This window comes from Pezoporus wallicus, unplaced genomic scaffold (assembly GCF_028554395.1).
Source record: "Pezoporus wallicus isolate ANWC-B61680 ecotype Strahan unplaced genomic scaffold, APGP_CSIRO_Pwel_v1 contig_11829, whole genome shotgun sequence".
Classification (NCBI taxonomy): Eukaryota; Metazoa; Chordata; class Aves; order Psittaciformes; family Psittacidae; genus Pezoporus; species Pezoporus wallicus.
The window spans coordinates 1,637,963-1,664,374 of NW_026635494.1; the positions used below are offsets into that span (position 1 = coordinate 1,637,963).

The 26,412-nt window shown below is 45.4% G+C and overlaps 1 protein-coding gene across 2 annotated transcripts in view; it reads left to right on the forward strand.

Moving 5' to 3' along the window:
* The first annotated feature begins 3,057 nt into the window (after positions 1-3,057).
* Positions 3,058-26,412, forward strand: part of UBASH3B (ubiquitin associated and SH3 domain containing B) — a 61,213-nt gene continuing 37,858 nt past the window's right edge. Inside the window, exon 1 of one of the 2 annotated variants that reach the window (XM_057396584.1) lies at positions 3,058-3,356. In XM_057396584.1, coding sequence (XP_057252567.1) covers positions 3,193-3,356 — 164 coding nt within the window. In that variant the 5' untranslated portion in view covers positions 3,058-3,192. The remainder of the gene's footprint in view (positions 3,357-26,412) is intronic. The other variant, XM_057396577.1, reaches the window with a different exon arrangement.

The window sequence follows — 26,412 nt, forward strand, 5'->3', positions numbered from 1 at the left end:
AAAAAAGAGGGGAAAAAGCACTGAGAGTGGACTCAGTTTTATTTTTAATGCCCCAAAGGCACTATTTGGAAAATAATCCAAAGGATGGATGTGCCAGAGCAAGATAAGGGGTGAGGCTGCAGCCCTGCTTGCCCCCAGCTGCCAATGGGCCTGAAGTTGCCATGTCTGTGTATGGCAAATGGCTTAAGCATGCAAATCATCACAAGATCAGGCTCAAAGTCTTAGGAACAGTGATCTTGCTGTGTCCTTCATTGTTCAGCTTTAATGTTAGCCTTATGTCAGACTTCTCGTTCCAAGGGAGAAGGGACAGTCTTGCCCTTGCTGCTCCTACAAAGGAGGTGCTGGCCTAGGAGGAGCTCCACATCCTGTCCCTGTCCCTCCCTCCCTCCCCCTGGGGCAACCACGCAATTCAATTGGTAATAATTCAAAAGCAGAGCCTTGAACAGGGATTTTCCGAAAGCATCTGACTCCCTTTTAAAGGCAGGGAAGTTAGGAAGGAGGAAAGCAAAACCCCTGCTCCGTTTCCTGCTGTTGCGCTGTTTATTTCAGAGCACTTCCATTGTTAAGAGAGTAAACCCTTTGCATGCAAAAGCGAGGTGGTAGCATCAAGCTGGGAAGACAGCTAACTGTGGCTCACATTCCTTAGGAGCCTGACCTCTTCCTATTGAAGTATACAGCAACGCTCCCACTTGCTGTCCAGTGTGGCATTTTTAAACCCTATCCCCGGTTAATTCTGTGTCACATTGAAGGAAGTGATATAAATAATCCCTTAAGAACACATTCTCCCATAGGTAAAGGGATAATATTTGAGTTTCACTCAGGAAAACAGCAGAAGAGCCCAGGAACACAGACAAGCCTGTTGCTTTCCTGCTCCTGTTTCATCACTAAGCCTTCATTTTCAGCTTTCAATCAAAAAAGAAATGGGTGGGAGGGAGCATTATTTCAAGGCCTATATTTAACCGTTGGGGGGGAAAAGAAGAGGGCTGCTTCCCAGTGAAGGGGTTTTAATGTAAAGAAAGAACAAATGCAGAGGCACTCAGTGAAGGTATGAGAACATGAGGCGGTCTCTTAGGTAGCTTGGAAAATCATTTCAAGCCGGTATGCAGCCAGTTTCAGTGACAGACGACGGGTTACACACGCAGATGTGTAAACATCCTATTTCTGTTCCTCCTCGCTTGTTGCAACATCTTTGATGCTTCCAGTGCAGTCAGTTGCTGCAATTCATCCAACCACCAAAACTTCAACATGATCGTTTCTATAATGTGGGCTTTCTTGTAATTGATGCTCTGAATCTGTCACGGCTAAAGGAAAGGGATTCTCATCTGGGCAAAGCCCCTGGAAGCTACTTCCATAGCTAATTGCATTCTTATTGTTATTTCCTGATTGAGTAATACAGCTGGAGCACAAACACCACCCCCCCCCCACATGCATGAGCAAAACATACCGAGTGAAGTCAGACCACAATAATCCACACAGATTTCTGTTGGCCCCAAATCCCTGCACATTGATCAGATTCCTCTGGGAATCACCTGCATTGCCTCTCTGGGAGGTGGGAGTGTTAATGTGGGATTTTCACCTTCCCCTTTCCCAGGGCCAGAACTAGCTGTATCCTTATGCTGCTACAAGCACGGCTGGGGATGAGTTTGTCTGTGACAAACACTTCTGGAGGCTCTGGCAATATGTTTCAGTGCAAATATTGTTATTAATAAGCCTTAACTCTCCTCCTCCGTTAAAATGGAATAGATTGGGTGCCTGATCCTGATTTCACAGTTGCAGAATGTCTAACACAGCTGAAATCCATGACTAAACGCTTCTTGGTTTCACCCACTGACTTTAACGAAGTTCTTGCCAATTAATAGAGGGGCTAAACGAAAGAACCAGTGCCTCAGCAACATCAAAGGAGTTAAAAGTGACTTGAAGCCATGAACAACCAGTGCTTTGTGTGCCATCCTTCTGGAGCTTTAGTTTTCGTGGTGCTCCTTAGGCCAGGCAGTGCGAGGATGACTTGCTGGCCCCTTGTCCCTGCAGAGAGGAGTTTTTCCTTTCTCTGGTTTCGTTGATATGACAAACTGGAAATGGGCTGTTTGTTTCCCCTAATGGTAATAATAATATCTGTAGTAATAGATATGTCATTGCCAACATTGCTTTCCTTCCCCAACATTAACTATTGTACGGTTAAAAAATGCCTCTTAATGGTTCCTATTTCTTTGCACCTTTGTCATTTCATGATGTTCTGTGAGCTGGGCCTGCACTGAGAAGATTGGCAGTGGTATCTGCTTGACTGCAACTGCGAAGGGGAAAGCAGGGAGAGGAGGGAAGGATGCCAGATGAACCGCTTGCTTTACAGCCCAAACACACCAAACTGAAGGCTGAAATACAACTAGGATGAAAGCGGCAGTTGTCCCACTCAGGCCATAGGAACAGGCAGCTTTTGCATGGGAGACGAGCTCTGCCACAGCGGACCTTACACTGGGAAGGGTAATCCCTGAAAGCGACAGGCTCTGAGGCCGTATATCCCAAGTGACAGCCTGGAGAGGGACAGGAAGGATGCAGAAACCTAAGACTGAGGCAGAAATACTGAAGCACAACTCTTTCGCCTAACTACACCTAGTTTAACCACTAGTGCTAACACATCAAAGCGGCGGCGAGGGGCGCACAGAACCCCTGAAGTCCTAGAGCACCCTGCTCTCTCCTGTGCAGTTAGGTCAATATTGCACGAAATAAGAAGAAACAAAAATGATTAAAACCCAGAAAAATAGAAATAGTGATCGTCTGTGCAAGCGCTTTGGCTTTATAAACCAAGCCTTCACCTCCTATCTGCTCCAGCAGTGATCCTGCTCATAGCATCCCCCATAGGTCAGCCCCATAGCTCCGGGTCCCCCGAACTCCCCCCCCCCACACCGGAGCCCCGTGGGTCTGGCTGCGGCCAGGGCTACACCCCATACCCGGAGGCGGCTTTAAGACCGCGGTGGGGAGGGGGGGGAACGAGCGGCTTCTCTCCGCTCCGCTGCAAAGTCCCCGGTGGCGGCGTGGGGCGCGCACGTGTGGCGGCGGGTGGGCGCGGAGGAGGAGGGGGAAGAAGAGAAAGGAGGAGGAGGAAGAGGAGGAGGAGGAGGGCCCTGCCCCGGCCCCCGGCGGGGCGCTGGGCGCTGCGGGTGTGCATGGCCCTGCGCGGGCGGCGATGGCTGCGTGATGATGGCCCAGCGCGGGCAGCCCGCACCGCACGCCATGGCTGCCAAAGAGGAGCTGTACAGCAAAGTCATCCCCCGGCGGAACCGGCAGCACCGCGCGGGGACCATCAAACATGGCTCGTCGCTGGAGATCCTGCTGTCAATGGGCTTCCCCAAAGCCCGGGCGTAAGTCGCCGCACGGCCCCTTGCCCGCGGTTTCTTTCTCCTCCCCACCGCCACTCAACCGCCCCGTTTCGTTTTTACGGCAAGCCGCGGGTGCCGTTCTGCTTCTGCTTCCACAGCCGGAGCCTGCGGGAGGGAGCTCCGGGGGCTCGGGGATGCGCGCACGGAGCGGTGCGGGGATGCTCTGCGGGCAGAGGGATGCTCCGGAGGCATCTCCAGCCGCAGCCCCGGGCAGGAGCGCGGTCCCGCAACCGGGGTACCGGGCGACGGGGGGTGGCAGGTGCCGTCCCAGGGAGCAGCGGGTCCAGTCCCCTCAGCGCTGGAAAGTTGGGCAGCGCCAGGGAGGCGAATGTTTGAAATCAAAGCCCTCCCTTCCAAAAGGCTTTGAAAACAGGGGGTCCTAAAGGCGCAATTGCTTTGGCTAACTCGGTCACCAGGGAGGTTTCCTTCAATCCGCCTGTGAGTCAACCAAAAAGGAACAGAGCAATAGAAGGAAATGTCTTTTGTCCAAAGTGGTGGGTTTTTCTTGCCCAATTTAGCAGTGCCCTGGTGTAATCTCCCTGCGTGTGCTAGCGCTTTAAATTAATTAGGCAGCAACCTAACGCTAACTTAATGGCTCTCCAGTTTTAAACATAGTGACTTCCAAACTGGGACTGTGCGCTTTAAGGATGCAAATGAAACCCACGGGGATTTGGATGATTCCTTGATCTGTTTAAGTTTTCCTTGCTGTTGATACCAGTCAGAACTCAGTGTTTTTTCAGTGTCTTTGTGCAGGTTTCTCGTAGAGATGCACACATGCAGTTTTAAGGACATATGTCATTTGGGGATTCATGAGATTGGTGTGGGTCCACTAGCACATACAGAAAATCTAACATACGTTTTCCATTGTCCTACTTATGTTCCTTATGCCTGTCAGTGATCTATACAGTTATCTCCTGAAATCAACATACAGCATTTATATACAATGAATGCAAGGGGAGATAAGCAGGAGACGGGTGACTTCATGCTCTGCTCGCCTGGAAAAACAGATGTGCATCTTTCAGTGTAGGCAGAGGGAAAACCAGCTTGATACTATGAATGAAACTGGTTATTTACCTGTACAACAGTGCCATCAAGGCTGACAGTCAGCCCTGCTCTTAACCTAAACGTTAGCTGAGGAACTGTGTCTGTGGTTCATATTCTTGCCCAAGAAAATGCTAACATTGAACAAAAATGGACCCAAAGCTTCATCGTGCAGGATAGGAAGGGTTAAACACAGACAGCGAGCCAGGGAAAGGCATAAAACATCCCCAACTGCAAAGAGTAGCTATTGCAAATATAACCTGCCAGACGGGTAAAACTGTCTTGATATTAAACGCAAGGTACTGCAATAGAACCCTGTTTGATAACTCGGCTGTCTGCGGGGAGGGGGACCACGCTCCTGATGTGAAGTAGCAATTAGCACCGCTATTCCAGCCCACTGGAAATACTACACACAATTCATCACTGAAAATCAGATAAGAAGCAAGACAGAAATAAACCCCAACAAACCACCAACGAGGGTACACTACGGAATGGCACACGGGTTTGGAAGCATGAGAGAGGGCTGCATGGCAAAAGGACGTTCCCTAAAGGTCACTGCTTCTCAGTACTGCTTTTTAACTCACAGCATATTACTCTGCAAGTGTGAGTGAGTAAGAATAGCGGGTTGCCAAGGAGGTAAAAACACTGTGTCTCCCCAAACTGGTACTCAGAAGTAGCCTTAGAGTAAAGCCCTTTTGAGTCTTGTCCCAAAACTCTCCCACCCCTGTTTTCTAAATCAAAGCCACAGCTACAACAGCAGGCAGAGTATTCGACAGAACAGGGGATTTCAGATCTGTGCTTGTAGATGCTCCATACAGATACAAACCAGGCTGATACTTCGAAGTGGTGACCATCTGTTTGGATGGCTTATGCAAAACAAAGCTCCACGTTGTCAGACTGGTCTGTCAGCCGTGTCACAAAATGCCACTGCTGCTGGCATCCGTGGCCTCCTGGCTTCCTGTTTGAGCTGGGGGGATTGACCAGGGCAGGGGACAGAGAGGACAGTTGAAGGCAGGGTAAGAGACACAGGAGCTACCTGGAGGTGACAATAATGCTGGGTTTAGATGCAGTATTGAGACGGTACTGAGATCCTGGGGAGTACTCGCATTGCTTAACTTTCAGCTTCTAATTCAGCTCGATAACTTCACATACCTCACACCCCTACCAATGGGCAGGTCAGCTTTTGTCTCTTCAAAGCTGAAATCATCATTATTCGATTCTCCCTTGTTACAGTTTATGACAGCAGTAAGAACTCAGAGGTCCACATCTGTCTGTCAGAATATTTTCCTCCTTCCCAGGAACAGCTTCAATTCGGCTGGGCTACTCTACATGGTGATGCAGGGTGGTATAAATCACCTTTGGGTGCACTTACCTGTGGATAGCAATGGCTCAAACCACTGTAGTATGTCATCGCTTTGGACTGTTACAGTGAAGAGCTGTTCTACTTCTCTTTCTTCACCAGCACACAATCATTACCTCTTTATTTTGTAATTATCCCATTACATTACGTACTGTCTAGTCGCACAGGAGGCGGCTGTCCCTATCCCAGGCAGTTTCTGATTTAACCAAGGAAGGAAGGCAAAGGTGATGTTACGATTGCCATTTTGCAATTCAAGCACCAAGACCAGCCTTTTATTTCACCTGGGGTCACACAAAAGTCTAACCAGATCCCCCTTAACACAAGAACAGGCTTCATCTAGAAAGAGATTTCACACAACTACTATTCCCAAAATGTTGTACATCATCACATAATCACGGAACCATAGAATAATGGATCTACTGTCAGTGGTTGCAGACACAAATCTAATCTGACTGCCAGCGCCTCTCGTTATTGTGTGATAATCCCTATATAGGTGTTGATAGTATTCCTATTAAATAGAAAGGGGAGCACAATGTGGTTTACAGGCCATTGATACCACAGGGTTTCAACTGAAATCACTTAAAACTCTTATGCATGTACAAGCAATTAAAAGAATGTATGTGTAACATGTATCGCTGTAAAATGCTAAACACAGGGAAATTTAGTGATGGGCTGCAGTTTGTTTCAGGATGGAAGAAGGCCTTTGACCAAAATTAAGTTATTGGAACAGGTACAGCGTTAAGCAGTAGAAAACCTGTAGCCTGCACGGTGCAGAAATCAATGTGGCTCCAGAATCAGCAAGTTCAGTGATTCACAGGTTTTAAAGCTTCATGTCAGGATTGAAACTGCTCCAAAACAAACCCCAAAACAGACAGATGAAATTCTAGGATGAGAAAAAAATCCTACTTTGTTTTGTTTCAATTCTGGGTGCACATATGTGCATGAATAGATAAATACATACAACATCAAATGTTACTTGAGTTTCTGCATGCAATTCTGAATTCAAGCCACAGCCCTGAGGTGCTGTTTCCGAAGAGATCCAGGCCTAGAAAAATGAAGATAATTCTCTGGCCCCTGTCATTACTCAAACTGGGTAAATCACTGTCCATAAAACAGAGCACTTAAATTAGAGGCATCATGCTTTTTTGGTTGCCATGCTCTGTGTGATAAGCCCAAGAGATGAGCACTGTACTTGGCACGGGTAGAAAAGCTTTCTAAAACTAAACTGACGTTCCTTCCCATCATCTCAGCCTGAAAAGAGGGGACCACCTTCTACACAGAGGTCCATAACGTCGGTTCAGTGTGTAGTGGGTCTGCTGATGCTAGACATAATTGAAAACACTTCCCTGCCATAAAAATGGGATAGACAAGAATATTGTATAGTTTAGCATGAATCAACTTCACCCATGCTACACATTTCCTCCTTCCTCCCACCTACAAAAGACCACCTGGGCTTAACTCTGTGTTCATGGGCATGAAGAGGAGTTAATTCATTCACAAAGCTGTACAACATTTCCCCTGGACCCAAATAGAGCCAAGCCAGTCTGATTTGGATTTGCTTTCTCAGTAACTAGGAGAACTGAGGAGTATTAAGAGGTTCATTATTGTCAAAGAAAAGAAGCTCAGATCCAGTTTACAAACAGTAAAATCTTCTCTTGTGTTTTGAAAACGTTTTCTAGGCTGCTTAAACATGTTTTGCCTAGTAACAGACTTAGCAACATAGCACAGAAAGGCTGCGAAGTCTCTCATCCCTCTAGGGTTTGAGCTGGGTTTGGGAAAATACTGCATGGAAAAAAAGTGCTGCAGATAATCTTCCGATTTTGAAGTGGTTTCTGTTCCTTCACGGCCTTGCCTGCAGGGTATTAGTTTTGTGCAAATACTCTTGGCTGAAATTCATCCTGCTACAAAGGAGCAGCCTAAAACATAGGCATCCCCCAAGTCCCACTTGAGCTCAAGCTTTAGAAGCGTTTCCATGATTCACAGAGACTTGTGCTGGCTTGGGGTGTGGAGGGAAACCCCATCCTGAGTGATGAAGTCAATGGATGCAAATGTTTCTAGAAGCAACAGTTTAGAAGGCTGCATTAAAAGTGGATTTCCAAGTTTGGTAACAGCACTGGAGGAAATCTTTAGTTATTGAATAGAAAATGCAGGTGTTTAGCTTGGGCAAAAGCTTCCCCTAACGCTCTGTCTTTGCTCATGATTCAAGACAGTGAGTTTTGGGCTTGGATAGAGCCACACTGGACAGTGCAAAAGAGAAACCATCTAGCCAAAATACTTCCACTTCTAGTACTGCACGCCAGCCATCAATCAGGTCAATGGACTTTTTGATTAGGAACTTCGTAGGGAGCATTTGTGATCTGTTTACACTCTACCAAAGGGGAAGGTGGAAGAACTCACTAGAGGTGCACATCACTTAGACAAGACCTGCCTTCCCTACTGTGACCTTCCCTTTCTGTGTGCTGGTTGGAGCTTTGCTCAGTTCTGAGACGCGCAGCTCTTAGCCCATGCAGGGGCTTAACGGATGAGATTCCACATTGTAACTTGAGCAACAGCCTGAGCAATTAACTGGTCTAGTTCATGTACTGCAATCCCTAGGTTCAGCACTGAGGCCTCATAACAATTCGGTACATCTGTGCTGGAAGGGATCCAACAGGTCTGCACTGCGCAGTGGAACATGGATACTGCAATTGAGTTAGCAGCTGTGGGGAAGGTGCACTGGAGAAAGGCTGGAGCAAACATACATTAGGGACTGAGACCCGTGCCTGCTCTGCATATGGATATTTTTCCATTGGCTTTATTGCACATTTCTGCTGTGGGACAGAGAGATGGTTACTGCAGTATTCAGACTGTTACGTGCTAGCAGTTCCAACATGTTTGGTGTGGGAGAGATCTTTATGAGACACTTCCTTACTTTGAAGATCTAAAGTGATAAAACATAGAGGGTTCTCTATTCCCACTGTATTGTCTGGAAACTGAGGCACAGAGAAGCTTAATATCGATGTCAAATCTGTAGTTAGGCTGGCACTTGCACCTAAATCTATCGTTTCAGTCTATTAGCTTAATCACAAGAGTTAGATTATCTGGTCCAAGTAGAACATCCATTACCATGCCATTGTGTAACATTTTCAAATGGAGAGAGCCCCTGTCTTATCCGAGGCTGAAGGAGTCATTCCCATGATAAGATCACGCTCAAAATTATAATGGCAGCAGTAGCGCTCCATCCTTCCGCAGCAGTTCTGGAATCTGTATACATAACTGGCATTAATCATATCTGACAGTTGGGAGAAGTGGAACAATCAGATATTCAGGTCCAATATCGACAAAGAAGATGCTTCTGCCAAAAATATTGAGAAAATGATTTAGGGGCAGAAAATCCTTGTACAAAGATTGCTTACAGCAGAGCCAAGGTCAGCAAGGCACTGCAAGACTTGCTGCAGAAGTGCTAGCTGCCCAGAAGGCAAGCTCAGAGGAGAGAAACAAACCAACACACAGTTATATTGGCTTCACACACCATGCTTCACTGGGATCTCAGATGGAAATGTCTCAGTAACATCACCATATGCAGCGAGTTCCTCGTTCAGTGGAAGTCAGCCAGAAGACGGCAGTCCCTGGATTTCTGAGATGTGTTTTAACTTTGGCAAACACTCAAAGAGATGTCAGAAAGTTTCCTGGTCCCTGGGTACTTAGCTCAGTTTGGGATTAAAAACGACACGGTGACAAGAAAACATTTGCTTGTGCTTCTCTCTGATGAGTTTTGTGTCTTGGAGCAAAGGTCCTAGACTTGATCCTACCCTTTACACTAGGAAGGAGAGGAGCTTCAGAAAGCACAACCCAGACCCTACATGTCACTGACAGAGCCTTTGTGCCTTCTGTATCAAAAACCAGTTAGTAACTTGATCCTTCGCGTGCAATTGCCTTTCAAGCTATGTATCAGTGATAGAGATACCAGTGTTATCTTTTCCTTTTCAGTCCCTTTTTCTCTCCCAATTCACAGACCTGATACTACTGTCAGGAGCCAGGTTAAATCTCCTGATGAGATTCTCAGGACAAAGACTCACTGGAGAAACTCATGATTCCAGATACCCAGCACGGACTATTTGAATGGAGCTTTGTTTGCATAAAGTGCTGAGTATTATTTCCCCTTGGAGGCTTGGTGACAGAGGCAGCATGTTGGCCTGTTTCTGCAGAACTCTGCCTTATAAAGCCCTCTGGAAGCTTACTCCTAGATTACAGCTCAAGTCAGGGGGGAACTGTGGTTTTTGGCAGATCATGAGCTAAAGTGTACCCCAAAAAGTAGTAATTTGGTGCTTTTAAATGTCAAGATCTAACTCTGCTGAGCTCCTGATGGGACCTGCGTTTTTAAGTCACCTTTGAAATCAAATCATCGACTCTCAAGTCTTGCTCACACTCGAAAACGTTGCCCTAGGTTTTAACTGGTGCTCATACTGGATTCCCAGCATGTGCTCTGCCACTGCAAAAAGAATAGAGACATCCGTGTGTGTGTCTGTACTGCACCAGTCTAATTATCCTCAACAAGCAGAGTCATCAAAAGAGCTGTAGTTTAGCAGCTGACAGCATTTTGGATTCCATCACCAAGACTCGCTGCAGGCTTTGTGCATTACAATGGGGTGCACCGCGGCGCCTGTGTCTTACTCACCCCCTACATAAACAGACCTGGAAAGAATAGGCCTTGGCTTTGCTTGGCATTTTTCTGTCCCTGCCATATCCTGAGTGCCCGGTCGTGCACAAAGACTGAGTGCAGCATAAAGTGGAGGGGGGAAAAACAACAGCAAGAAATAAAGGATGGGTTGAGGGAATTGCTAAAGTCACCGCAACAAAGCAGCTGACAGCCAGCGTAGGCTCTGTTTAAGATCTCATGAAGCTTTGACAAGTCCCAGGACTCACAAAAGACGAGTTTTAAGGTACTCCTGAATAGCCACAACTCATGGTATGGAGCCAAGAGATATCGATCTCACACAGCTAAGCCAGCAGGAGCCCTTGCTCCTCCATTCCCTGGAGAGCCCCTTTTTTTACCGGGATTCCCAAAAGAGTAAAGATCGGCACAGAGAGCAGAGTTGCATGAGCAGATATGACAGTACCCTGGCAGGTATTGTCAGGTCCTGAGTGGTTTCTATCACCCACCATGCAGCAGGTAGAATTTAGACAGAAAGCAAGCAATCATAAACCGGAACCTGCAATGAGTGACAGGAGAGGAGTCTGATGGCTTTGCTTTCCCCAGACACCACAGTCAGGTCCTTGAGACTGAAGTCTGCTTTCATTGCCAGCACCAATACCTTGCCAGCAGGAGATTAGCAGGAAAATGCTAGAGAAAGGTTATGCATGTGGCTGAGCAAACAGCAGCCCTGTGTAAATGTTGGGATATCTGTCTTCTGTGCTACGAATGCAGAGGCATATCCTAAGATCAGTAACTCCAATAAATACCTCCCATAGCCTGACATCCAAAGAGGCTGTAAGTGTATTTCACTCATACCCATCAGCCCCCTGCTATTAATGCAAGGTAAGTGCCACTTTTTCCCCTTTCATGTAGTATTAGCTAGGCTCTGCAGTTCATGATAGTGCAGAATGAATAGCTCATGGCTGGTGACTGTGCAGTACTTGCCGGTGTAGAGGCGTGTGTGTTTCAGAGAGATTTCTCATCTCCTGATTTGTAAAAATGACTGTTTTCTTTCTCCTCTACCTAATGAAATAGAGCAAGTTCCTACACGACACAAATCTCATTAATGGCCTGATTCAGCAAAGCCCTTGAGCACGTGCTTCTTTTGAATGACTGAGATCAAGATGCTCCATACAGTTCTACCAGGCATGAAGGGGGCTGCATTAAATGACATTGGAAATACCTCAAAAAGATAAATGACACTGTTTTTCTTCTAAGCTGGTCCTCATTTTATTCACAGCGATTGAATAGGTTTCATGATGCAAATTTCAAGCCCTGAGTTTATGCTGCCATGAAACACTGGTGCCATTTTCCCCTTGCACCAGTGAGTAGAAGCCTGATTTCTAACTACCACAACCCTGTTGTGCTGGGGGGCTGTGCAAACAGAAAACATCATCCCTTTCTAGGAGCCAGCAATGTAAACAGGAGCCAGCAAGAGCAAATGCCTCTAGAGTGAATAGGGAGAGGCCACATAAGGAAGCAGACAGTATCATCTCCTGCTGACAGGCAGTGATCTCAGCATTGCCTCCAAAATCCTGTACTCCCAGTCGTTACCCGTAGTTACAGCGAGTTAGATTGATGGGTGAAATTCACAGCTGCATGAGAACGGCACTGCTGTGAACAGCTACTTTGGAACAAGTGTCATTCCCCTTCTACAGACAGACACATTTCAAATGAGACAATACATCAAGTTGCTCGATGCCAGAGAGGGCACCTTAATTAACATTTGCCATCCACTTGAGACAAAGGGCGCTCCGGAATTGCAGGCTGTAAATGGTGTCAATGATGTCCTGCTCCCTTGCTCTACTATTATATTGAATTTATTCTTCACAATCAATATTTCTTCCTGAGAGTAGCTGCCAAGTCCCAGTGAGTGTCAAATCACAATATATCAGCCACGGACAAATTGCAGTCAGCTCAAAGAAATCTCAAACTAAACAAGAATTGGATCTGGCTCACATTCACACCAGTCTGTGGGCAACGGAAACAAGCCTTGGAGCAAACCTAACTTACAGCTGCACCTTACAACACACATTTATATTCCCTTCACAGTCTCTTCAACACTCCCATAGCGTAGCTGTATCATAAATGCATTCATGTTCTAATGGGCAAAGCCTTCCGGTGGTATAAACCTGCCCAGCACCATTTACTTTGTTGGAGCCGTACTAATACACACCAGCTGAGGATCATACCCAGAAATAACCCAATTTCCATTGCTACGAAAGCTTCCTTTAGAGAAATGGTTTTTTTCACACCATTAAGGTAATGCAAAGAGCCTGTGTGTAAATAAGAATCAGTATCAAAGCCTCTGGGAGGGAAAATACAAACCTCAGGTGTTTCTCGCCTATTCACAGTGCATTTATATGGTGGGGCAGCAGAGTCTTTGGTAGACTCCAGGTCTGTGCTGCAGCGCTTGCTGCCCTGCTGCTGTGTGCCAGGGGAGCACCAGGGCCTCACATTGCTTTTCAGAGCTGGTGCATGTAATAGGGTTTCCTGGGCAGTGGGGCTGCAGGAGGCTCCCCTGCTACCCTGATTGTTTGGGTCTGAAACGCATCAGCCAAGCACAGCAGGCTGGGGAAAGGATGAGTCAGGATGGGTCTACAGAGACCCAGATCATGCACGCAAAGAGCTTGTGCTGTGATGGTGCAGGACAACTAATGCTGTTTCCTTCCAGTATGCCAGCAACTACAGGTTCACTGCTCCAGGAGCATCCATCATCCATCCTGTTTCAACCTCTCTGTGTGCAAGAGGTCTCCTGTGCAGGGCGAGTTGCACAACTTGAGCCCCTTACACCAACCTGGAACCATCTGTATGAGGGTATTTTAAGTCTCACTTTGATTTGATAAAAATAACAGGTTTTGGGGGGAAATGACCCACTCACCCATAGTATTTCCTCTTTTCTCCCTAACGTAAAACTTTCTACTTGCAAATGGGAAGGTCATGCTTTGCAAGAATTCTCCATTTCATCCTCCAGCTTCCCAGAACAGCTCATTAGATGCTGTCACTGAGGGAGGATTTAACTTCCTATAAAGACCCTGACTTTGGGGGTCAATGTATCTTTTCCATCTTCCTCTGCTTCCTCCCCCAGAACTGCTGGTCCCCATCAGGATCAAAGGACTATAAGCCCTTGGGAACTCTAAGGGGGAGAATGACGTGTTAGGAGGGCATGGTGTGACTGGGGTTTTGTTTGATTTCCATATGCCTACCAATATTTGCTAGCCATCATTTATACCCAGCCTTTAACTCCTCTGAAGGTGCCTTGCACGGAGAGAAACATCTGTTAGTGCATTCCCCCTGTGATTTTAGCCTAGGCTGTGTCTTAATGACTCAAGTGTCCAAAAACGTGTCTTGCCAGGCTTCTTGTGTGAGTCAGCCTAACCAAGGGTGCTGGGCAACCTGCTGTGATCCTTTTCATGTTCTCCTAGGAAACTCCTGAGACCAGCTGCTGGTTTCTTTGCTTGCACTTCATGCTTAGATAGGCCCATCTGCTGCAAAGTGAACTTTGAAAGGGTAGAGCCAAGGTTGCCCAGCTAAAACATGATGACAGGTAAGAAGAAATCAATAGGTCTTTTAGGATAACGCAGGTTGTGAGAGCCTGAGGCCAGATTGGAAGTAAACTACATTTGAAAGTACTGGGACCTGTTAGGCTGAGAGATCCCTTAGCATGGGAACAGGATTGCCATGCCCTTCTTCCGCTCGCCCCCACCAGTGCTCCACCAGCTGCATGACAAATGGGGATAAAATTCCTCTTTTCAGCCATAACAGCAGGAGATTGCTGAGGTGTCATAGGGTCTCCCTAGATGACAGCTTAAGGATTTTACATACTTGCTGTCAGCAGCTCTTTCTAGGGGAGAAGGATGGCAGAGACACCATTTCAGTCCTTCCTGATGGCCAGTGGGGTTATGCACACATGGGAAGTGATGAGGGCAGTGTACGCCAGAGCACGCAACTCCAGCCACCCTGTCTTATTTCTATGTGAATGGGGAGCAGTGGGGAGAACACAGTCATGAAGGTCTGTTTATTATCCTTTCTGACATCTAAAGGTCAGTGGAAAACCTTGTCAGATCTAACAGGAAGCTCAAGTGAGCAATGCAGCAAGAGCTGCTGCAGAGCAGCCTGCTTAGCTGCTGGCTTAGGAGAACAAACATTACCTAGAAGAACAAGGTTTTGGGCTTTTTTTCCTTTCAAATGATAGTTAATACACCAAAAGAAAGTAACTATGAAATGTGAGTGCTCTGCTGTGTCTGGAAACCAAGCCCTTTTCAGAGGTCCAGAACGGATTACCTGAACTCAGCCACCACTTTGGAAAACCATTGCTCGCAGATGCTCAGTGTCTCTGCAAATTAAACACCTCCCAACAAGCGTGAAAGCATTATAAGGAATGTGCCTGAGGACACAAAGAGACTCTTGCAGTACTGGGATTTGCCATCAGGCCATAAATAACACAAGAACGTACTCTTATGTGGCAATTAGATACTGTTCCAGGCATCTAACTCAACTTTCCACCTACTAAATATTATTTCAGTTTTGCTGCACCGTATCCCCAGGCCTTAGAGGACCTTTGATGTGACTTTCATTTCAGTAACAGACACGAAATATTGTGGCTTCATAGGCTGGGTGTACGTAATGGCAAGGAAGGAATCCTTTTTCCATGCTGCTTTATCTTTCCCTCTCTTGCGACACATTAGTCTTGAGTGTCAGGAACGTGCAGTCAGTTTATTTGTGGAGTATATTTCTAATCACAAAAGTATTAGAAGCAGTTGAACAATTTAGATGAGCTTATGCAAATGGGATTGAATGTTGTGACTAGATAATTGTCCCTTTGCTTCAAGGTACCTGTCAAAGCAGACACAAGTTTTCGGTTGGAAGGAAAATTCCTGAAAACTACAGCTTTTTGGTTACCGGTGCTCAGTGTGAAAGCAACTGGTAAATCCTATCAGCATCCCATCTACACCCTGCGAGGTCAGGGCAGAGTTGTTTCCACTGATGAAGAGCAGTTTAAGAGCATACAAACATCCCCATGGCTTTTGAAGTTTAAGGCAAGGTTGAGCTTTGCAGCAGCACGCTAGGCAGCGGGAACGTCATCCTTTGATGAACCACACAAGTTTCCACAGGCTTTGCCGCCAGGCCCCGCTTTCAAGGTGGAAAACCAGGATGGAATTAGGTGCCAGCCTGGCAAAGGATTCAAACGTGTTGCTCAAGTTCAAACACATGAACAGTTGCATTGGTTTTAATTGAGATTACTCAGGCGCGTAAAGGCATGGCTAGCTCGTGGCCTTGAAACTACTTTGGTTTGAAATACTGTGCTGCAGGGTGGAGTTTTGCTGATTGATAGTCCTTTGCTGCTGTAGCTAACTGCCATCCCGCTTTAGAACTGCTCGATTTGGTTATCTGGATTAGTGTCTCTAATTTCATTTCCTCTTGGGTGTTAATCAGGAAGGTTTTTTCTCTTATGCGTGTATGCGCATCCTGTTTGCTCTGAAATGTGCCATTCCATTATTTGGCTCTAGTTATTGCTATACCCAGTGCCCAGGCTGTTGCTTAGGTCCCTGGTCTGCTACTTGTGAAGGAGCAGGGTTTCAAGCACAGACATTGCCCTGTAATAACTGTGAATGTTCTACCACCCACTGCGCTGTAAGGAAGGCAGAGAAAGTTCCGGCAGTTTTCTTCATCATCACTAGGCAGGATGATGAGTGTTAGCATCATCCCCATTTCACAGATAGGGAAACTGCAAGTACAAGAGGGTCAAGCTTCTGTTTTCAACATCAGCTTTCTGTTTTTCAGTTTTAAACATGTAAAAACAGGCATTTGTGAGCGCTCACACACCCAATCCCAGATGTATCATACTCAATCATCCCAGTGCACAACTGAAACGGAAGCCACTCATACATGTGGTGTTACGTTGCATGAATGTCACATGTAAGTCAGGAAAAAAAAGAGGCTTATATTCTACCTTATTCTGGTTAACCTTTCTTTTTCATTACTACTGCTTAAGATCTTCAAACCACAAGGAGGCGAGGGGATCCAACATCTAACAGAAGAGCTTTCTTTAAAGATGTAGACTGCATTGTAGGAAATGAGAAGCAATAATCAAAGGAAGTTCTTCATTTTCATTATCAGTTCTCTCCGTCTCATTTCTCACAGTAGAGTAGTTCTCTATATTCAGTACAGCCCTTCTCAATTCTCTTCATTAGAGACTGGAGCCTGCCTGCGTCTCATCGCTGCAGCCTCCGAATGGCCACAATTACCTTCCCCAAGCCCGCATAGATTTTGTCTTTGCTTTTAAACAACTCATTTTCAAACCTAGCAAAAGATGCAGCTCCTTTCTCTAAAAAATCAATCACTATCAAAGCTTATCTTTGCCTAGCCTCATTCAGAGCATGCTGGCTTGAAGAGCCTTGGATTCAGCAGCCTTTGAATCAGGTTGTAAGCATTGATTCTCTTCCCTCACTTGTGTGCTAGTGATATCCAAGTCATCTATAAACCAGCCTCAGCCGGGAAATGTGATTAGCCTGGCCAGTGAGATTGGCATGGCTTCAGCTGGTGAGAAGACAAGGCTGAGAAGAGAATGTGTAAATGTTTGCAATAGTTGGTGACAACGAATCTTCTATGCTGATGCCTGAATGGGATCTATTAAGACATTCAGAGACAGACACATTTCGGTTCGCATTCAAGAAAGCCCTAAACACATGTTTACGTCCCATTGATTTCAGTGAATGGGATGGACTGAGGTAGACAAATATTTTGCTCTGTCCCTCCCGCTGCAAGCTAAGCACAATGGGCAGCCTGTCAGAATAGCAGTCGTTTTCCAACTTTGCACGTGTTCAAAACGGCTGCATAAAGCCAATGGCAATAGGAAACCCAGCTCTTGGGTATCGGGGAGCGGTGTGCTTCACTGATACCAGTGAAAGTTTTCAGCAAGCACTCCAGTGACCAGTTTGACTTTTAGGAGGTTTCTGAACCACTGTGAGCATCCAGCTCTGTGCCACTGTTGCTCCACTGAGCTTTCAGTGCCAGCTCACACGTTTGCAGAGGTTTGTCTCTATGAGCCACGTTTGGGGAAACAAGAAGAGCAGATGTGGAAAGGGCTGTATCCATCCTGACCTCCTGTCCAGCTGCAGAACCTATCCTTCATCACATTTCCTCCCCACACAGGTCATTCAGCATTAGCGTAAACACATGGCAAACCTTTCCTCCCCATCGTGCTAACACTTTCCAGCCATGCTCCAACAGCAGCTTTTGCTGGGGCTATTGCACGTTATTCTTTTCCTTCTCAGGATCTCTGCTTTTGCAGAATCTCTTATTCGCATGATGCAATAGCTCGCAGCACATTGAACGCATCCCAGGAACACAGTCCCTGGCTTCCTTTCCTTTCCATCCCATCCCACTCCCAGGAGCATGTCAGACAGAGCGCAGCACGCAACTGTCCTTGCTCTGGGCAGGAAACAGAGGTCAGAAATCTGGAGCTGTAAATCTGCCACCAGTGGCTATTCCTGGTTTTAGCTCCGGTTACAGAAACATGCTCTGGTGACAGGTGAGTTTGCTGGCCCTCCTTAGGTGAAAAGAAATGTTGAAATACAGGATTTCTGTGTCTTGCTCTCCCTTCCTCTATGATGCAGGAGAGAAACAGTAATTCGCCCCCCTGAACTCTGGAAGTTTTAAAGCTGCTGTGAAGTCATATTCTTCTGGTGTCTTGCCAAGGAGCACTTTTGACTTTTTCCCATTTCCATGACCTTTACAAGCCATAATAGAAGGACAGAGTATCTAGAAGACAGCAGAGGCCCCTTCCGATGCCCTAACACTGGAACTGGGGTTTGCTCCCTGCTTTGCCTCCCCTACCATCCTGGGGAACATGTCATTGAATGACACAGGGGCAGTTTGTCTCTTGTGTATTGTTGAATCTGGGAAGGAAAGGAAAGGCTTTCTTCCATCTCTGCAACTATCTAGCTCACAAAAATATCTTAAGGCAATCACATATCTATTCAGATACAACATATCTATAGTGCTGAAAACCCCCAAAATTACTTAGGGCTGGTAGCTGTAAAAATACACAGTATTATACCTACTTACTATATATATACAGACATATGCACACATTTAGATATGCACACACAAGCATATGTTCCTACAGTATATACAAGTGAAGTATACAGGGTATGTATAGTTGAAGTCGGCAGCAATCTGTGGCCAGTGTGGGGGGTTTGTTTTTGTTTTGTTTTCCCTCTACAGACCAAACCAAACCATCAGACCTGGCAGTAGAAGCCACGAGAGCTTCTTAGGTTGGAAAAGAGCGTGGAGACTGAGGATAAACTCCTCTTACAAAAGCTGAACACCACATCCCAACCTGCCAGCGATCTATTGCCGAGGGTCTGCAGTGTTAAACCACAAGCAAAGTACATGCAAGTGCTGGCACTAGAAACACAAACCTGTCCTACAGCGTATTTGTTCCTATGGGGTATGTCTTTCTGACCACACTCATAGGAATTTGATGCCTGATTAACAAAATCTTACATTTGTACAATATATTACATTTCAGCCATGCTTGGCTGAAATACTTGTGGCCTGGATTAACAGCAGGCTGTTGTCAAACAATATATAGGACAGGACTTGAAAAGGAAAGGACACGCAGCAAGTCACCCTCAGACCCTTACTGAGATGAGCAGTGGTTTGGGGAAAGTGGTGTGTATATATTGCCTTGCAAGGCCTCATGTTCTGTGGTTTCCATCTAAGAGATGCACACCATTGCATGGCTGAACATATACAGGATGTGAGCCAGTGGTTTCAGGAAATGAATGGGCTTAATTCCGATCACGTTTGCACAGTGATAAATGAGCAGTCCAAATCCCCTGCTGCCAGTGGGGCTCTACCAGAGTTATCACACTGGACTCAATCATCAGCCCTGGCCTGCTATGATGTGAGGGATGTCAGAAATCATTTGTCCAGGCTATAAAGAATAACAGCTTGCCCTTCCCCTAGTGTGCACACATAAAAGTACAAGACTTGCACAGCCCATTAGATGAAAGGTTCATTCAGGTTAATACACCACTAAAGCCGTTCTTCTGTACTTAGGCTGTGCCAGTCAGCAACTTGGAAATTTCCTGAGCCAAACTTTGCATTTGGCCCAAAAGTCTTGAAAGCCACCATTAAGCTGATCCTAATTTAAGTTTCCTTTTCTTAATGCATTTATACTTTGCCCACCATAACACGATGTGCCAGTAATTTCCACCACTCACTAATGCATTATCTGAAAAGTACTTGAGTTGGTTTGCTCATGTTTTTAAGCACAACCTTGCCTCTTTTAAACTCATATACCCGAATAACCACCTAACTCAACTCCAGAGGATGCCCAAGGCTCCTAAGCTTTTATTTTAGTTGAACACACCTAGTTATGTGAGAAGCATCCAAACCTGCGTTTAGCAAACAACATTCAGGAGAGAGGACTGTATTTTACTGGGGGGGGGGGGGGGGAAGGCAAACATCTGCCTTCCCACACAGACACCCAAAGACACCTAAGCCCTTTATTCCTCAGCCACCTGTGCGGGTACTGCTTGTATAATAAAATGAATAGACCTGGGGAAAAGCATGGCATGCCCTTAGCTCTTTTAAATGCATTTGACAAAACTTGGTTGTTAACCTTAGTATAAGTTTTGACAGCACAGAAAGTGTTAGGTCAGATAGATTTTAATCTTGGCCTTCAATGGGTGTTAAATCCTTAGTTCATTTGGGCTGGGCATCTGCTTGCTGTAACCCCATCAAGTAGTACACTGAGGCCACGAGCATATTTCAAAGGCGATACTGCAAAGACACATGAAAATCAGTGGGAGCACAGTTCTGACTTGTAATAAATCGTAGCAAATGCCATTTTAGAAGAGTCCAATCTCACTGATTTTTGAAGGACACGAGTTACTGCAAGAATCCAGCCAAACAGAGATTGTTTTCTCAGTATGAAAGCGTTCTGAACTCGGCCCAGGTTGAACACCTCAGGAATTAGTCAGCAAGAAGAGGAGCGAGCCCTTATCAGGCAGCACAGTCATGTGTTCTGGGATGAGCAATTATAAACCAGTTTACAGAATCATGTAGAAGTGTGATATATGCAAATCCTTTGATTCTTAGCTGGAGTTATTATTGGATGGATGATAACAGTTAATTGAATGTGGGGGGAAACAATACAGGAATAGTTGGAAGCGAAGTGCACTTTTGGTCTGTGCAGCTAATCCAGAAGCAAGTACCCCCGTGCGAGCTTACATCTGCACAACCAAGAAACTGGAAGGACCTCAGGATTTGTCCTGCAGTTAACATAGCCTGCAATCTGAACCAGAGCCAAGTTGTGAAATCACTGGGATCCCTGCCATTCGATTTCCCTCGACCTGAGTGGAAAGGTCACAGCCTCTATGTTTTAAAAGTGACTAAGACTAATAAACAGCTGGGCTATCTTTTGGTAGCAGAAGAAGGTGTCATTGTATCTGCTATGTGGGTGGGAAAACTCCTTACTTTCATTTGGTATCTCTTCTGTCTATTCATTCATCCCAAGCACTTGAGAGTGGAGCTTGCTCTGAAAGCTGTGGTTTGTTCCCCGAGGAGCAGGCAGTGTGTGGACCCTTAGCCGGGTCATGAAATCATGCTATGACCATCAGTGACTTGATGATAGCTGCACTTTTACCCCTCTTTCTTCACAACTTCAATAGCAAGAGGATTTTCTGTGAGTATAGTTCACAAGGAAAAGATGATCCTTGGCAAAACAGGAGAGGCCAGAAGGTTCAGGGACAATTGCAGGCTACTGAGATAAGGACTCTACCCAGATGAGTTTGGGCAGAAGCACTTGGCCAGCAAAGACAAATCTGCCTGTGTAGTATGAATGAACCTTTATTCTACGACCAAATGCATACCAGATGCTGGGATTAAAACTGAAACCTTTCCCTGCTGTCCTAGGAAGGCAGAATAAAATCCAAATACAGGCCACTTCAAAGCTCAGCAGCATCTGAATGCTGCTTTGCTGTGATCTCTGGTGGTTCTGCTCTTCGCAGGTGCAGTGGTTGTAGTAGAGAGGAGGTTCAGCTGCTGACAGCATGGAAAAAGCTTCACACAAACAGGTCACTTCTCAGTTTTGGAGCGAAGCTGAAAGTCATGCGAATGACCAAATATTGGGTCCCCCTCGCCACAATCTGCTGCAGAAATTGCACTCCTTTGTGAAAGGAAAGCTTAGTAAAACAAGGGCGGAGCCCTGTGCAATACATCTGACCCGTTCCCTCTCTGATGCTAAGAGGTACCATGGATGCTATGCTGTTTACTCCATGCTCTGTCCTCTCTGTTTAAGCTGTGAGTAGTTCAGGGCAGGGGTTGTGTCTTATCCTTTGAACAAACAGCGGCTCGGGGCTGAAGGATGTTCAAGCATCTCTCCCAGCCTGGGTATTTTAGCATGCCCAAGGAGCCTGGCTGTGAAAGCTCAGGGGAACAGCACACCAGGTTCAACTCTGAGACTGACAGCATACACGAGATGGGAGAACGTATGGTAAACAACTCTGGGTTATTACTATTTATTTGAGAGAGGTTTGGGGGATGTAGGTGGTTTGTTTCTATTTCTTTTTTCCAGTCACATCATAGTTTCTTGACTATTGGGTTGTGCCACGTTATAGTGAGAATTGATGGTTTGTTCCTGTGGAAGTAGATGGAGCATTCAAAGAAACAACACCCTATTAGTTATGAGCAGATTTAACACCCCTGCAAAGCTACCATCTGCCACTAAGAAAGGGAAATTAAAGCAAGATGCCTGAGATTCAGACGGCTGCCAGGGCTTGACTCCCTCCTCGCTTTCTGCTTTCCCTCCGAAGCAGTGATTCGTTGTAGGTAAGCATCAGCAGAAAAGCAACTGACGTAGTTCAGGTGTTGTGTCAGTAAAAGAGCATTTCTATAACTTCTTGGAAATGAGAAGCTGCTGGGTTTGTTTGGGGGCTTGTGTTTGTCGTGGATAATTGCCAAGCCCTGGGGCTATAATTAGCTTTTCTTCACCATGTATTTATATAGGGGAAAACTGTGCTTTAAAGATCATGATTTTCCCTCTGCTAACAAAATGGTTGTAGCACATGCTCTTTGCTCTTTGCTGAGGCCCAGAAGAATGCAAAACTAGCAGTACTGTTCATCTCACGCCATCGATAGCACAGGAAGTGGTTCTCTGAGTATTTCCTAGACAACTGTAAGAAGGAAGTACTCACCAAGGCAAGACTCCCCTATGGGTCCAGACCACAAGGCTGAGGGCAATTATATTCATATGGGGACACCCACTATATATCCCAGCCTACAGACAAGGGCAGCACCTATTTCATAGTTGTCTTAATCTAAGCATGGAGGAAGATGGTATTCTACAAGTCAGATGGATTCACTGCTGGCAGAAAGAGGCGACACCTGGGATGCTGTAAAGGCATGCAAAGGGACTGGTGAGAGCAGGGGAAGTGTTTGGATAAAGGAAAGAGGAATTTCACAGGACTTGAGGAACTTTGTATGAATTTGTATTTTGGTATTTCCATAAAAGGTTGGCAAAACTCCAGCCACAGCTGGAGACTGAAGGACTCATCTGTGGCACTTGGAGGTTATCTGTGCTGTGGAATCTCTGTAGTGCCTCACTGCACTGGAATGCAGCATCCTGCCCTGAGGGCACTGAGCTCTTTCAGGGGGATGGGGAAAATGATGCTAGAAGTGTAAGTTTAAGTTTTCTCCCTTTTCTGGGCACATGCTATCCCTAGAAAGCTGTAAGCACGGAAATGACCAACTCAGCTTGTTGGGGGTTTGGGTTCTTTTTCTTTCATATGAATCATCCAACACGGTATGGTAAAACAGCAAGCACACCAGAACGTGGGTTCATCAGCTTTCCTGCCCTTTGCAAGGTCAAAATGACCATAAAAAAAGCCACATATAGGATTATTCCTATGCTGATAAAGCCAAATTAATTTCTAGAAGTGTACTGATATGCCCAACATAAAAAACAGAATTCCCTGAAAGCAGCTGGACCAACCTGTGACCATTATCAAGGCAATAGTTTTTACCAAAAAGAATAGAGATTCAAAGACATGAACTATTCAACATGATTAATAAAATTCATAATACTAAGTCAGATGTTTTCATCTCCAATGAGATTAAATAATTCCAACATGAAATTTTACTCTATATGCTTCTTTTTTTCTTCCTTTATATTTTATGTCCCCATCATTCTGCCACTAACATTCCTGCTCAACTTTTTGTCCTTAAGTCCCTGAATATGTTATGTATGAAAAGACAATTCTTGAGGCAGAAAACCAATGGGGAACAGAAGAAAGATGAGATATATTCTTTTTCTTCTAACGTTCAGCGAGCAGGACAGGGGAATAAGCTTGTTCCTTGTTCTCTCACTGAATTACCATGTTTGAAGTTTAGCTACTAAACCTCTTCGTGCCGTGGTTCTCTCTCTGCTAATAAGGGTAATGAAAGCCTGCGATGGCAGCATAGAGTTTGATCCACTGTGCTGTAAAGCATCCTGAAACTCTTAGAAAATAGGGTGCAGGAATAATGCTTACCTTCAAATTATGGACAATTCAAACCTATTCCCGAGTGAAACACTGTCCCTTTAAGTCATTAAATATGTAACTGCAACAGAGACACACTTAAATTAATTATTTAAAGTTATTTCTAGCTCTGTGTGGGAGGTGGGTGGGCAATGAAGTTGATACTTAGTGGTTAGAGCAGCCTTTAGCCTTTACATTTCTCCCCGCTTTTGCACAAGCTTGGGGTTTTCTTGTCTTTTCAGCTTCTCTGTGTGATACAGACAATTGAGCTGGCTTTGACCAAACTTTCGGGGGGGATTGTGGCAGCTTAATCCAATTCCTGTTTTCTCAGCCCTATTTATGTACCTTCATAACGTCAGTTTGCAACAATACATGAGCAGCTTCTCACTGTCCCTTGGGTGACAGGAAGGATTCCCCATGCTTTAGGAGGCTTGTCAGACTCTTGGCTTCTATACTTTTTATTTTAGCATTAAAACGTATCATTTCCATGGGATCCTAGTGGCTTTTTTCATGAAACTTCATCTGTCTACAACCCAAGCTCAAAAATCATTCCTGAGCCTGAATTACAGCCCTGATAATGTTCCTTAATGAACCCAAGTATCAGTGCCAATTTCTCCTCCCATCTATCACACATTTAATCACTGCAGTACCCAGGTACAAACACTGCTGTAGCAGGAGATGGAGTAAATTACACAGACCTCAATACTGACCTTCTCCATTTTGCCACACTTCTTCGCCTTCTATTTCCTCTTATTGTTGGCAATTAAAAGTGTTAGGAAAAATTCTTAGCAGACAATTTGACAAGTCTTTTAAACAAGCAAAGAAAAAGCATATGTGGCTTTGCCTGAATTTAGTACGAACAGGATTTACTTTCAGAGAGAATGTGGAAAATAGCAATGCTACAAGATGAAAAGAGCAATGATTCTCTGAAAAACCTTATCAGGAAGGTTCCTATGGGATCCAAATCTCAGCTGACTGAGACCTGGATAGAGAAGAAACCACCCAGCCTCATGCACTGAGAACAGGCACATCACTGACATACACTTCAAAGCTGAAGATATTCCTGTGCATGGCTCTTCATGTGTATTTGTTTAGGAGTCGCCTCCCTCAAACCTAAGATGAGCATAGCATCCTCTTTCTTTCTCCACAGCCTGCTAGCGCCCACACAGCATGACCACAATCAGGTTTTGTTGACTGCGTGTAAAAAATGCTCACCATTTTAAAAACCTTTTCTGGAGTTAATAGGAAAATCCACTGAAGTTTTGAATATGCCAGCATTTTTAAGGCACTCTAGCTTAGACAGAGCAAATACAAGTGAAGCCGCTCGATCTCTCTTCACAGACCTCTATATACCATAGTACAAGGGAAGAAGACTCTGGTTCCTCACAACTCATTATGGTATTTGCATTAATAATGCATATGCTGGTAGAACCAAAAAGCCTCCTTCTGACATCAAGGTCACAGGCTAGTAAGCACTGTTTATACATGTATCGATGCCTTTTACTACAAACAGCTCCACCTAAATAACGGAGAGGTAACATCATGTGCATGCAGGCAGGGAAAATGCAAGGAAAGATGGGGAAGAACTGCCCGCTTCATCATCCTGTACAGAGATGGGTTTGGGAGTGCAGGACTGCACCCTGTCCACCCACACAGCTTCCTAGAAAGGCAGAAGCATTAACCCTTGTAATGTACCATGTATGTATAACGCTGTTTATTTCCCTCTGCAAGTTACTGACCTCACGCTGGGCTGCTTTTCAGCATGGAGAGGATGGACATTATAGCTCTGACTTAGGAAGTCTTTCAGGCAGCTTTTAGAGGAGGCTAAAGAAGTTAAGCAATTTAGAGCTTCACAAAGCAAAGTGATTTTAAAATGAAGGTTGATTTAGGAAGCTCCACACTGCCTGTAAATTCCCAGCTCAGAATGCATGGGAAGTAAAAAATCAAAGACTGTTCTGCTGAAGTACCTACAGCAGTGAGCTATTGACAGAGCAAGGAAATTCAGAGAGCAGCTGTAGTGAATGAATGGAGGGAATAAAATGTACGTTGGCTGAGTGATAGGGATATGAATCTTGTGCCCTTGCTAGAGCATCATGCACTGGGGAAGCGGTTGGTACATAGGACCGACGGTGCTATTCCCAGTTAGTGGTCACACTCCCTTGATGTGACTGCCAAAGCTCTGTGCTCTGGCTCTGAGGACCCTGGCTTCAAACCCTGCTTTCAATCCATGCGAAAAAAACCCTCCTTCCTTAAGCAGCCAGAAGGGAATGCAATTAAGGTTGCCTCATGAAGTTCATAAAAGCTAATGCATGAAAATAAGCAAAGACAAATTACAGCAATATTAGGGAGAACATTCCTAATTGTGAGGCTGGCTGGCCTTGTTCCTCGAGCCTCTGAATACTGAAGTGAAGAAAACAAATGAGACGATGC